This window comes from Nanorana parkeri, unplaced genomic scaffold (genome assembly GCF_000935625.1).
Source record: "Nanorana parkeri isolate BGI_ZX_2015 unplaced genomic scaffold, ASM93562v1 scaffold2123, whole genome shotgun sequence".
Lineage (NCBI taxonomy): Eukaryota > Metazoa > Chordata > Amphibia > Anura > Dicroglossidae > Nanorana > Nanorana parkeri.
This window is the reverse complement of record NW_017308391.1, coordinates 132,093-145,421: the sequence shown is the minus strand read 5'-3', so window position 1 is coordinate 145,421 and position 13,329 is coordinate 132,093. Positions and strand designations below refer to the sequence as shown.

At 51.6% G+C, this 13,329-nt stretch overlaps 1 protein-coding gene across 1 annotated transcript in view; it reads right to left on the bottom strand.

Moving 5' to 3' along the window:
* The window catches only part of LOC108800761 (kalirin-like), a 168,658-nt gene that overhangs the window by 46,254 nt on the left and 109,075 nt on the right, over window positions 1–13,329 (bottom strand). The window contains exons 14-16 of the mRNA XM_018572755.1: window positions 10,635–10,826; window positions 3,775–3,944; window positions 3,495–3,669 (exon numbers count right to left, since the gene is read on the bottom strand). Coding sequence (XP_018428257.1) covers window positions 3,495–3,669; window positions 3,775–3,944; window positions 10,635–10,826 — 537 coding nt within the window. The remainder of the gene's footprint in view (window positions 1–3,494; window positions 3,670–3,774; window positions 3,945–10,634; window positions 10,827–13,329) is intronic.

Genomic DNA, 13,329 nt, shown 5'->3' with positions numbered 1-13,329 from the left:
GTGTCAAGATCCAGAGCACCCCCAGGTGGCGCTGGAGCCGGGTCCTGCAGTTCCTGTGCTCGCCTGCGGGTGTTCAGCAGCCAGGGACTGTAAGGAACCTGCAGCTCCAGTACTCACCTGCGGGTGTGCCCCAGCTGTGACGGATCATCCCATCACCTGGTGCTTCCTGGGAGGGTATTTAGGCCCTCCCTGCAGTCAGGAAGCTGGCTCAGTATTTGCGTCGCCTGCACTTGACTGATCCCCATAAACCTGAACCCTGCTTCCTGAAACCCTGCTTCCTATCTGCAGACCTGTCACCGACCCGGCTTGCTACCCGACCACTCTCTTGTATCCTGTTCCTGTACCGTGCTGCTGCCCTCCTGTTAACGACCCGGCTTGTACCTGACCACTCTTCTTTTCTCCTGAAGCCTGCCATATATCTGCAGGCCTGTTACCCCTCCTTGTTGCTTCCCCCTGGCTGTAGGTGTGTGTTTGTCCCAACGGTGGGTTTATTACATCACTGCTAATCCTGTGGGGAGTTGAGGGGGTTTGTAGTTTTGTTGTTGTGTAGCAAATAAACTGTGTTGCTGAACCTTGCTGCCTGAACCTATCTGAAAACCTGTCACCGACCCGGCTTGTTACCCGACCACTCTCAGTTGAATCCAGTTCCTGTCCCGCGCTGCCCTCCTGTTGACGACTCGGCTTGTACCTGAACACTCTTCTGGTATCCCGAGGCCTGCTGTACATCTGCAGGCCTGTTACCCCTCTTTGTTGGGTTTGTAGTTTTGTTGATGTGGAACCAATAAACTGTGCATATAACCCTATCCTGTGTGGGCATATTAATTTGGTCATCCTGCGTGGGTACCTGCATGTGGTGTGAGAACGCCTGTGCAGGGTACCCTGACAGTAGGGGTGCAGGGGATGCAGTTGTCAGGGGGATGTGTGCAGAGCAGTGTAGGGGTGCAGGGGATGCAGTTGAGAGGGATGAGTGCAGAGCAGTGTAGGGGTGCAGGGGATGCAGTTGTCAGGGGGATGGGTGCAGAGCAGTGTAGGGGTGCAGGGGATGCAGTTGTCATGGGATGGGTGCAGAGCAGTGTAGGGGTGCAGGGGATTCAGTTGTGAAGCAGATGGCTGAGGAGCTGCGGAGGAGTATGGGAATGCGGATGTGGAAGGAAGGGCTGTAGAGCAGTTGAGGGGAGAAGCAGCGGAAAGGTGCAGTGGATGCAGTTGTGAGGGGGATGGGTGCACAGCAGCAGAGGGGTGCAGGGAATGCAGTTGTGAAGCAGAGGGCTGAGGAGCTGCGGAGGAGTATGGGAATGCGGAAGGAAGGGCTGTAGAGCAGTTGAGGGGTGAGAAGCAGCGGACGGGTGCAGGGGATGCCATTGTGGATATAATGCGATGTATAGTACGCGGGGATCAGCCCATATATCTCGCTGTATGACAATATGTTGCGTCTCCTCTCTCTCTGTGTTGCAGATTAATCTGTTGGGTGTTTCGGGTGACACAGACTTCCCGTGCTGTATAAATGGAGGATTCCTCATCATCGCCTTCTGTTGTGTGGACCTGTCTGCCATGTACATCGGAGCCCCAGCGGGATTGCAGTCATCACCGCTGAGCTGCACCTGCTCGCACATCTGGCTGCAGGTTGGAGAGACGATGTACACAGTTCTAGCCGGAATCCTGACTTCCTGGTACAGATTTCTGAGTTCATCTAAAATGATACAAAGTTACGAATTGCCTCTGATACAATAATTGGGCAAATATCGGGTCAGTCTGAGAGGCAAAAATATTGGAAGGGTTGGATCAAGGGATAGGGGGATAGAGTCAAGTGTTAAAAGTGAATGGTACAACCAAAACATACATTTTTGGTTTTGGATAAGGACGGAAAGGGTTAAAAGGCTTTTATTTTCTCTTTGAGACACAACAGGAAGTGATGAGAAATCCCCTTTTAGACTGCTGACACCAAAACTGGTTTCCCCATTGGAAGATTTCCCTTCTAATTATGTTCTAATGACAACTGCACAATTTTGGCACCCAGAGCGAAGAGCTGTCCCAACAGCCACTGACCACCAACACCGGCCCTCCGCTCCCTAGCGCCACCTTCCTGCAGGTTGTAGAGCCGCACAGCGGATCCGATCTCATTAAAGGAGAACTATGAGGTGAGTGAAAATCACTCAGCCTCATAATCTGAGCCGACCTGTGACAATGAGACTGTCACAGGTCGGCTCAGTAGATCGGGAAGTGAGAGAACACATACCGGCGCTCGCTCACTTCTCGACCTATCCATGCAGAGAGCCGTGACCGTCACTCACAGCTCGCTGCAGGGATTCCCCCCTCCACGCTCCAATCCTCCAGTGCTGAGGGGAGGGGGCGGGTACAGCTGGCTCTGCCTCTAGATAGGCAGAGCCAGCTGTCAATCACGCAGCTGGGCGGATCCAGACAGTAATGTCGGGATCCGTCCCGGCTGCGGCGTCTCAGTATACCGCGAGCTGCAGCTCCCTATATACTGAGCTTAGGGTGACTGACCCCATAGTTCTCCTTTAAATGAAGAGGACAGATCGGCTCTGCTCTTCAGAAAATCACAGGCGCTCCTCTCCATTCATAAAATCCTATCACGTCTTCACATAAAACTTAGTTTATGAAAAGGAAAGCGTCGGATTTAATTATCCAAAATGAACGTTAGCAAAACAAAATCCCCAAAAGGAAATGAAAAAAAAAATTATAATACAAAATGTCACGACTTGTAATTACAGCAATTAAACACGGCCGCCTTCAAGACGCTGCCTCTTTAATAGGGCCCATTAAACTAACGGGCTTGTCATCCAGCGGGGCCCCCCCGGGGGAGTAACTGAGCATAAACCTTCATGTATGGGGTGCGGATGGAGGTTTATTAGTCATTTGGAGGATCAATGTGGAGTCTCCGGCCTGGAGACAAAAGAAAACATCTTTCTAGGACGAGGAACATAATCAACTGTGGAAGCGGACGGGTTATCGCCGTGCTCGCCAACATGGCGGCGGCTATAAATCAGCCAAGGCTTTTAATGAGCTCTGTTCACCAGTGACAGCTAATGTCATTCAGAAGGTGCACACGGGGAAGGGATGGGGGGGTCAGTGTACGCAGGTCAATGGAACTATATGACCTACATCAGACACAGTATAAATCCGAAGATTTGCGTCCGTACACATTGAGATTTTTGGCTGGGTTCACACCTAGGCATATCGAATATGTGTTTCGTGCCGTGCGTTTTTACAGCATTTCGCGGTAAAAAAACCGCGCGACAAACGCACATTTCTGAGGGCTACCTGGCTGTATCCCAATGGATACGCGTGGAAAATACTCCCCAAAGAAGCTCCTGTACATCTTTGGGCGTAGGCCGTTTTGCAGCTCGTTCCTACGCACTGTAAAACGCCCAGGTGGGAACCATGCCGAATTCAGGGAATTTCGAGCAGTGCGAGTTGCTGGTTGTTTGCACATAGTTGGGGGTCCCATAGACAGAGTCGGGGTACACGCTCACCTCTATTGTGTACTGCTCGAATATCCGAAGCTGCAGGAAGATGTCCAGCTTGATCTTCCTCTCGTGGAAGAGTTCCTCCATCTGAACTTGGGCCTCATCCAGCTGCTGCAGAACCGACTCGATGTGGCTGATGGAGCTGTTGTGCGGAGCTTTATTACTGGACAGCGCGGAGTCCCTGGAAAAGGTGAGCAGAAGAGCTTACGATCCATGTGCGCAGGCCACACAAGGCTGAACATTCACTCCCATCTATTTCCATGTTCTCCGTGGTGCGCGGCCTCACCTGAGTTGCTGGATGAGATCCTCGCCCTCCTTTATGACGTTGAGGGTCCCGTCCAGTGTGGCCGTCTGCTGCTGCTGGAATTGTTTGATGAGCTCCTGAACGGCGTCCACCGAGTCCGCGCAGACGTCTTCCAGGAGCTCCTTCTGAAGATCCTCCATCCACGTCCACAGCTGGGGAGACACACAGAGAGCCATCGCACATAATGCAACACAGGCAGGCGTATACAACAACCATAAAGGAGGAGCAGAGAGGAGAGAACAGGGGAGATGGTACAGAGGTGAGGAAAAAAATCAGGAGAAAGAGAGGGGGTGAGAGAAGAGAGAGAGGGGGGGAGAAAAGAGAGAGGGGGGAGAAAAGAGAGAGGGGGGAGAAAAGAGAGAGGGGGGAGAAAAGAGAGAGGGGGGAGAAAAGAGAGAGGGGGGAGAAAAGAGAGAGGGGGGAGAAAAGAGAGAGGGGGGAGAAAAGAGAGAGGGGGGAGAAAAGAGAGAGGGGGGAGAAAAGAGAGAGGGGGGAGAAAAGAGAGAGGGGGGAGAAAAGAGAGAGGGGGGAGAAAAGAGAGAGGGGGGAGAAAAGAGAGAGGGGGGAGAAAAGAGAGAGGGGGGAGAAAAGAGAGAGGGGGGAGAAAAGAGAGAGGGGGGAGAAAAGAGAGAGGGGGGAGAAAAGAGAGAGGGGGGAGAAAAGAGAGAGGGGGGAGAAAAGAGAGAGGGGGGAGAAAAGAGAGAGGGGGGAGAAAAGAGAGAGGGGGGAGAAAAGAGAGAGGGGGGAGAAAAGAGAGAGGGGGGAGAAAAGAGAGAGGGGGGAGAAAAGAGAGAGGGGGGAGAAAAGAGAGAGGGGGGAGAAAAGAGAGAGGGGGGAGAAAAGAGAGAGGGGGGAGAAAAGAGAGAGGGGGGAGAAAAGAGAGAGGGGGGAGAAAAGAGAGAGGGGGGAGAAAAGAGAGAGGGGGGAGAAAAGAGAGAGGGGGGAGAAAAGAGAGAGGGGGGAGAAAAGAGAGAGGGGGGAGAAAAGAGAGAGGGGGGAGAAAAGAGAGAGGGGGGAGAAAAGAGAGAGGGGGGAGAAAAGAGAGAGGGGGGAGAAAAGAGAGAGGGGGGAGAAAAGAGAGAGGGGGGAGAAAAGAGAGAGGGGGGAGAAAAGAGAGAGGGGGGAGAAAAGAGAGAGGGGGGAGAAAAGAGAGAGGGGGGAGAAAAGAGAGAGGGGGGAGAAAAGAGAGAGGGGGGAGAAAAGAGAGAGGGGGGAGAAAAGAGAGAGGGGGGAGAAAAGAGAGAGGGGGGAGAAAAGAGAGAGGGGGGAGAAAAGAGAGAGGGGGGAGAAAAGAGAGAGGGGGGAGAAAAGAGAGAGGGGGGAGAAAAGAGAGAGGGGGGAGAAAAGAGAGAGGGGGGAGAAAAGAGAGAGGGGGGAGAAAAGAGAGAGGGGGGAGAAAAGAGAGAGGGGGGAGAAAAGAGAGAGGGGGGAGAAAAGAGAGAGGGGGGAGAAAAGAGAGAGGGGGGAGAAAAGAGAGAGGGGGGAGAAAAGAGAGAGGGGGGAGAAAAGAGAGAGGGGGGAGAAAAGAGAGAGGGGGGAGAAAAGAGAGAGGGGGGAGAAAAGAGAGAGGGGGGAGAAAAGAGAGAGGGGGGAGAAAAGAGAGAGGGGGGAGAAAAGAGAGAGGGGGGAGAAAAGAGAGAGGGGGGAGAAAAGAGAGAGGGGGGAGAAAAGAGAGAGGGGGGAGAAAAGAGAGAGGGGGGAGAAAAGAGAGAGGGGGGAGAAAAGAGAGAGGGGGGAGAAAAGAGAGAGGGGGGAGAAAAGAGAGAGGGGGGAGAAAAGAGAGAGGGGGGAGAAAAGAGAGAGGGGGGAGAAAAGAGAGAGGGGGGAGAAAAGAGAGAGGGGGGAGAAAAGAGAGAGGGGGGAGAAAAGAGAGAGGGGGGAGAAAAGAGAGAGGGGGGAGAAAAGAGAGAGGGGGGAGAAAAGAGAGAGGGGGGAGAAAAGAGAGAGGGGGGAGAAAAGAGAGAGGGGGGAGAAAAGAGAGAGGGGGGAGAAAAGAGAGAGGGGGGAGAAAAGAGAGAGGGGGGAGAAAAGAGAGAGGGGGGAGAAAAGAGAGAGGGGGGAGAAAAGAGAGAGGGGGGAGAAAAGAGAGAGGGGGGAGAAAAGAGAGAGGGGGGAGAAAAGAGAGAGGGGGGAGAAAAGAGAGAGGGGGGAGAAAAGAGAGAGGGGGGAGAAAAGAGAGAGGGGGGAGAAAAGAGAGAGGGGGGAGAAAAGAGAGAGGGGGGAGAAAAGAGAGAGGGGGGAGAAAAGAGAGAGGGGGGAGAAAAGAGAGAGGGGGGAGAAAAGAGAGAGGGGGGAGAAAAGAGAGAGGGGGGAGAAAAGAGAGAGGGGGGAGAAAAGAGAGAGGGGGGAGAAAAGAGAGAGGGGGGAGAAAAGAGAGAGGGGGGAGAAAAGAGAGGGGCGAGAGAGGGATAGAGAGAGAGAGGGAAGAGAGAGAGGGAGGGGGGGAGAGAAGAGAGGGAAAGATGGAGAGGAGAGAGACTGAGAAATAAATAAAGTTTTGTCCTTCTGTAACATTTCTAATCTGTCTGAATTTCCGTGTCTCAGCGCACACAGTCCAATGACCTCCATACATCCTCCAGCCTGAAAACTCATTAAATGAAGTATTAATGCCCCAATTAGCCCTCTGTGTAAAAATATTCAGTTCACAGTTTAAGTTGGCGAACTAAAATTAGGCAGATTAATGGGACGATATCAGAAAAGGGTCAGAGTGTCCCGGAGCGAGGAACGTTATATAAATATCTGAGAGATCCTACTCGTTCCGTGTCCCTGTTCTCTGAATAGCTGAACACGCCATGGGGAATGACGGGAGGGGGGTAAGAACACAGGAGGAGGTCAAAGGTTACACTCCCGATCTGAGCATGTCTGGGGTGCTGGGCGTCCGCTATGGAGGGCGATAATTAGGGGTACTCCTCGCTGTCTGAGGTGATCGATATCAAGCAGAGATTGTTCTGAGGAGGATGAGATTGGCTTCCTGTAGTTGCCATGATTGTATCTGATGGAAAGTTACACTAAATATTCTGCATCTGAATAACTTTTATATACTAATCACCGGAAAATCTTATTTATTCTGTTACAGTTACAGATGAGATTTGGGGGTTCGGGCTGGATGTGGGTACAAGGAGCACCCAACCTGTTGACAGTTCATGGACCCACCAAAGCAATGATCCAGAATTCCTGACATACTGCAATGTAAACACAGCGCGGGGGATCCTAGATGATGTCATTGACCAAATATGGTCATGAAATGTGTCATCCAATCACAGTGTCCATGTTATTCATTATCAATAATGACAACCTTGTGCCCAGTGAATGAGAGATCCTGGGAGCTGCGGTAAACACCACGCCTGGAATTCCGAATGATGTCATTGACCGATTATGATGTCACCCAGGATCTGTGTTTCCACAACCACTTTGTACATTGTACTGTTCTGTAACCACACATGCAGCTTTAAAGGAGAATTATGAGGGGAGGTGATTTTCACTCATAATCTGAGCCGACCTGTGACAATGAGACTGTCACAGGTCGGCTCAGTAGATCGGGAGGTGAGCGAACACATACCAGCGTTCGCTCACTTCTCGATCCTGTACCGGCAGAGAACGGTGACTGTCACTCACGGCTCCCTGCAGGGATTCCCCCTGACTTATGACTTAAAGGAGAACTATGAGGGGGGAGGGGCTTGTCACTCACCTCGTAGTTCTAGCCGACCTGTGACAATGAGACTGTCACAGGTCGGCTCAGTAGATCGGGAGGTGAGGGAACACATACCGGCGTTCGCTCACCTCTCCATCCTGTCACGGCTCTCTGCCATGACATGGGAGGGGCTGGATTCCCCCCTCCCCGCTCCGATCCTCCAGTGCTGACTGGCGGAACGGACGGGGGAGGGGGGCGGGTACAGCTGGCTCTGCATCTAGATAGGCAGAGCCAGCTGTCAGTCACGCAGCCGGGCGGATCCCAGACATAATTGTCGGGATCCGTCTCGGCTGCGGCGTCTCAGTATACTGCGAGCTGCAGCTCCCTATATACTGAGCCTAGGGTGACGGGAGGACGCTAGTTTGTGTCCTCCCGTTACACTAAGGAGAACTATGGGGAAAAGCCCTGACCCCATGGTTTTCCTTTAAGGAATCCCCACGCATGATAATGAAATGATTGGTGTATTTTCAATAGAAGCCACATGAAAACACCCTCCCCCACTGGACATATCTTTTGGCAGTGCCCGGCACGCCATGCCCTTCATTCAGCAATGGCTTGCCTATTTTCCATGAAAAGCACCAGAACAAATAACAAGATCCGGCTCTTATAGACTTTCATAGGGTTCAGGGTAAAGTTTGGGGCTCACAGACTCCATGCTGGTTCACTCAACCTCCCTCCACCCAAACCCGGCGAGGTCCCCTTCTTATCCCTTGTTACTGTGATGGCCAGGTATCGGTCCCGGCGTTGCTGGAGGGCACACGTCTTCCCGTGTGTCTGGAATCATCGGACGCAGTTTAATTGGAATCTTCAGAAGACTCTCGAAGAGTAAACATGGAGGCGTGGAGGAAGACCTCATGATTGTCGTCTCCTCTAGAGCTGCAGCTAACGATTATTTTCAAAATCGATTAGTTAGCCGATTATTAAGTTCGATTAATCGGTTAATCGGATAAACAATAAAATACATTTTAAAAAATGGCTCCAGTGATGGACTACTAGTTTGTATTGAGATTGGAGTCCATCACAGGAGCAAGCTTGGAGCGGTGGCAGTAAAAAAGAAAAAAAATAGTGTGGTGTGCAATATAGTGAAATGGAAAGTGTAAAATTATACAGCAATGAATGGCATCGGCTATAGAGGACTACAAATCCCAGCAATAGTACATTATACAGCGCAATGCAGAATATCACCAGCTATAGAGGACTACAACAAATCCCAGCAATAGTACATTATAGCTGGCGGGATTCTGCATTGCGCTGTATAATGTACTGTTGCTGGGATTTGTAGTCCTCTATACAGCGCAGTGCAGAATATCACCAGCTATTTAGGAATACAACAAATGCCAGCAATACATTATACATACAGTGTACAATGTATTGCTGGGATGTGTATTCCCATGTATAATATACAGCACAATGTACCATCAGCTATCGAGGAATACAAATCCCACTATCCCAGCAATACATTATAGAGCACCATGTGGGGGGGAGTGCAGGCTTACCTGAGCAGTCTTCCAGCAACTTGCTTCTGAGATCGGACCTGTCTATTGGCGGCTGTCATCCCCCCACACCTGCTCCTCCTTACTACATCTCCCCGCGTCCCTTTGCCGATCGTGGATGTGGGTGGGCGGTGAGTGTGAGACGGGGAGGAGGTGCGGCGTGAAGAGCGTGGATGCTGGCGGGTCTGGCAGCGGCGAGTGAGGTGGGGAGGAGGTGCGGCGCGCAGCGTGTGTGGAGTCGTGAATGGGACCAACTGATCGGAAGCCGATTAATCGATTATTGAAAAAGTTGACAACTTTTTCAATAATCGATTATAATCGATTATGTCGATTAGTTGTTGCAGCCCTAGTCTCCTCAGAATTCAAGTTTTATCAGAAGCTGAACTGATATGTGTCCTGAGATTTCCCTTCATCCTGTGTGTGTGCGGAGGGCTTCAATCAGCCGACACATCGCACATTAGCCGTTATCACGCCGTCTAATGTGTCCGAGCTCCGAGAGCCACCCGTATCTGCACCTCACAGGAGAGATCTCCCATAACGGACGTTCGGCTTCAGGAAAACAAACTGGATGAGCAAAATGTCTCCAGAGGATCTTCATCTGTAACTTTGTATCTGACAATATGTGAGAGAGAATCCAAACCCCAGAACAAAAATGTAATATAGCGCAGCTTCCAGTCCTTAGATGTATTGGCTGCACCCCCTATACCTTCCAGTCCCTAGATGTGGCGGCTGCATTTGTTTTCTTTTTTCCTTCATTTACATCCTATGATCCTGCCAGTAACACGCTTCCTGTCTCAGGGTGACAACGCTCACTCACTATCCTGCATCTACGGAGGAGCAGCGGCATTACCCCAGACTTGCTCTTCTGATTCGAGCTACAGAACACCTCCCCTTCTCCTCATTCTTATGACATAGCGGGAAGGGGCTTTGCCAATCACAGGAGATAGCCGGGAATAACATTAAGATTTCAGTTCTGTGCACAGGAAGTGACGAGGACACAGGAATTCTGGCAGGATCAGCAGGTATTTTCTGTACTTGCAAAAACTGTTCTTCTGTTGAAATAGAAAACTAACGCGGCCTCCACATCTAATACAGGTCCACTCACCCCCCCAGCTCTCTATTTAAAATTGCAAAAGACAATAGTAGGCTAGCTATTGCACCCGCCCACTGAGCAGAGGAGCGATACTAAGAGACAACTTACTCTCTCAGGTCCGCTCCTTTGCTCAGTGGGGGGGGTTTCAATAGCCAGTCTGCTATTGGCTATTTCAAATTAAAATAGCCAATAGCGGTCGGGCTATTGCTCCCGACATCCACCTGTCACCTGCGGAAGGTAGCCAGCAAGAGAATGGAGCTGCACGGGGGTGATTGGGGGTTGTGCCACAGGTGGGGGGCAGGGGGGTGCAAGTAGCTGATCTTGCCTAGGGCGCAATATAGTCTAGCACCGACCCTGGCTGCGATGTCCTGATGCATTCAGACAAAGTACAAACCCTCAGCAGCCAGAATGCATCTCATTGAGCTGACAGCCAATCAGAAGCAGCTGCACTTTATACATCAGGAATCCCGGCTGAGATCTCGGGATCTGCCTCGTATATGAAGCGCCCAAAATGGCAGCGGGTGATGGTGGAGGGAACATTGGACGAGTCTGTGGCGGCACCTACCTCCTTGGTGTGGCTGTGGAAGGAGACGGACATGTCCAGTAAGAGTTTCCTCTGCTCCACCCTGCGGACAAAGTCCTGGATCCGGACCTCCAGGTGCCGGGCCGCCTTGTAGATCTCCTCCGGGTCACACTCCCCGGTCTGGGCCAGCTGCTCGGCCGCCTCCAGTAACTTGTCTGCATTGGTGTACGTGTTCTGTGGAGGCAGAAAAGAGCTCGGTCACTGAACGGACTCAACGTGCGGATATCACAGAACTCGGTCATGGAAGGGACTCAACGTGCGGATATCACAGAACTCGGTCACTGAAGGGACTCAACGTGCGGATATCACAGAACTCGGTCACTGAAGGGACTCAACGTGCGGATATCACAGAACTCGGTCACTGAAGGGACTCAACGTGCGGATATCACAGAACTCGGTCACTGAAGGGACTCAACGTGCGGATATCATAGAACTCGGTCACTGAAGGGACTCAACGTGCAGATATCACAGAACTCGGTCACTGAAGGGACTCAACGTGCAGATATCACAGAACTCGGTCACTGAACGGACTCAACGTGCGGATATCACAGAACTCGGTCACTGAACGGACTCAACGTTCGGATATCACAGAACTCGGTCACTGAAGGGACTCAACGTGCGGATATCACAGAACTCGTCCACATTGGACACGATACAAACTTATATATCATCGGAAGGATTGGAGCGCCGGGGACGTCCCACCGGAGACTCACCGACCACCAAATTCTACAACCCAAAGACCCTGAGAGTGGGGGGTGGGGACTGAGACCCCAGTGGGGTGGAAATTTTTTTTAGTAGGCTGCAGTTCTATATTACATTTTTGTCCTTGGCTTTAGTTGTCCTTTAATAGTCATCTCTATGACCCACATCCGAGTCCCCCCAATAGAATAAAAATATTTTTGGGGTTTAGAAGAAGAAAAAAAAAAAAAATCAGATGAGCAGTGAATATATATATTGGGAAATTGCAGCACCACTCACGGTTGGAAGTGTCGGAATCGATGTCCCATCCTGATCTCGGTGACGGCGCAGGGGATGATGGGATATCACAGAACATTCTACACCGGGTACTCTGCGTGTTTGTCACGTCCTCCGCCAGATTATCACGGGACGCAGGGAACCTAAAATTAGATGCTGACAGCACGTGAAGTGGGCTGTGGGGGGGGGATGCTGGTCAGGCACGTGATGCTTGGTTGCCATGGAAGGTTGCCATGGCTACTGCATCCAGCTACCCTGCTTGTTGCATGCCGTACAATACAACACAACAGCGAGGGCCGCATGCAAAGCCGCGCATTATAATTTCCTGCTATGACGAGCACGCTGCCAGCGACGCGGCCCCGGGATTCATGTGGTTACCGAGGCGGAATTCCAGCACACCGGTCACAGCGGGAATTCGCAGCCTCGTCGTCCGGAACGGGTCATTAACAACCATTCGTTCTCCACAAATCCGATCTGGCAGGAAATTCAATACGCCCGGACGGGCTCTTGCGGTAACAGTGTAGTCGTTGCCCACACGTAGACTCATAGAGAAAGCAAGGGAAGCAGGAAAGATACATCAAGAGCCTGTGCAATGATGATGGAAGGGGAAGGGTAATATGTATGAAGCGGGTGATTCCGCAGTCCTGCCTATCATCACACATCACCCGAGGGGGGGGGGACATGTCGTGTTACAATGTCTCCGGAAGTGGAATCGGCATTGACTGCGACCCGGGTAATAAATCCATAGAGATGATGAGATCACATTCAATTAACTCTCCATCCCGATCGATTGACGGGATGTGAAGTCCCCCATAGGAAAGCACTCAGGACATTTAACAGGCCCGCCCAGCCCCATCTATGAACACATCTCCGCTGCCATCCAGAATGACAACATCCACCTGAAAATGCTGCATGGCCGGCTGTCACGCTGATCCTCTGGCTTTAGCACTTTGAGGAACTCGCCCATAAGCAGCTCATAAGCTCTTCTTTCACTGGCTGCATGCTTGTTTCAGGTACTGAAGCCAAGAAGGGACAGTCAAACAAGCAGGACCGTCCATATGACAGGTTCTCTTTAACGGGAAATCTCCGGTGCCCTGGCTGATCCCAGAACAGCACAGAGCTCCTATCGGTCAGTATTGGGGGCACCCGGATCTCACAGACAACAAGAAATGTACGGAATGTATAATCCAGACTGTACTCCGGGCCCAACACTCCGGGAATGATGGGCTGACGTGTGTAAGGGTCCAGCACCAACCTGTCATCCCCATCCTTCATTCATTACAGCGCCTCACTTGGTAGTGAATGAAGGATGGGGGTGACAGCTTGGAGCTGGACCATTACAGACATGTCAGCAATGGCGGCTCCTTTCTATCTGCCGGCGTTTCCACTTGAATGAAATGGGCACCGGTGGTAAATGTGGCGACGCCCCCGGCGCCCTGACTCCAGAGATTTGCCACCCACATGATTGACCATCAGCCGATGGCGCCTATAGCGGTCCTCGCAGACCTGCGGTTGGGCCCCTGTGGACGCTCCGTGTGCATCTTACACGATAAAGCAATGTCACAGCGACAATGTCCCGGCACGGCGGGTGACGGAGCGGAAACATTCTGCCTATTGATTATGGAAAGAACGCAGCGCGGGCGGCTTCCCCATTAGAGGAAAAACTGGTAATTAATCTCGACACGCCGCATCCTCGCCGACA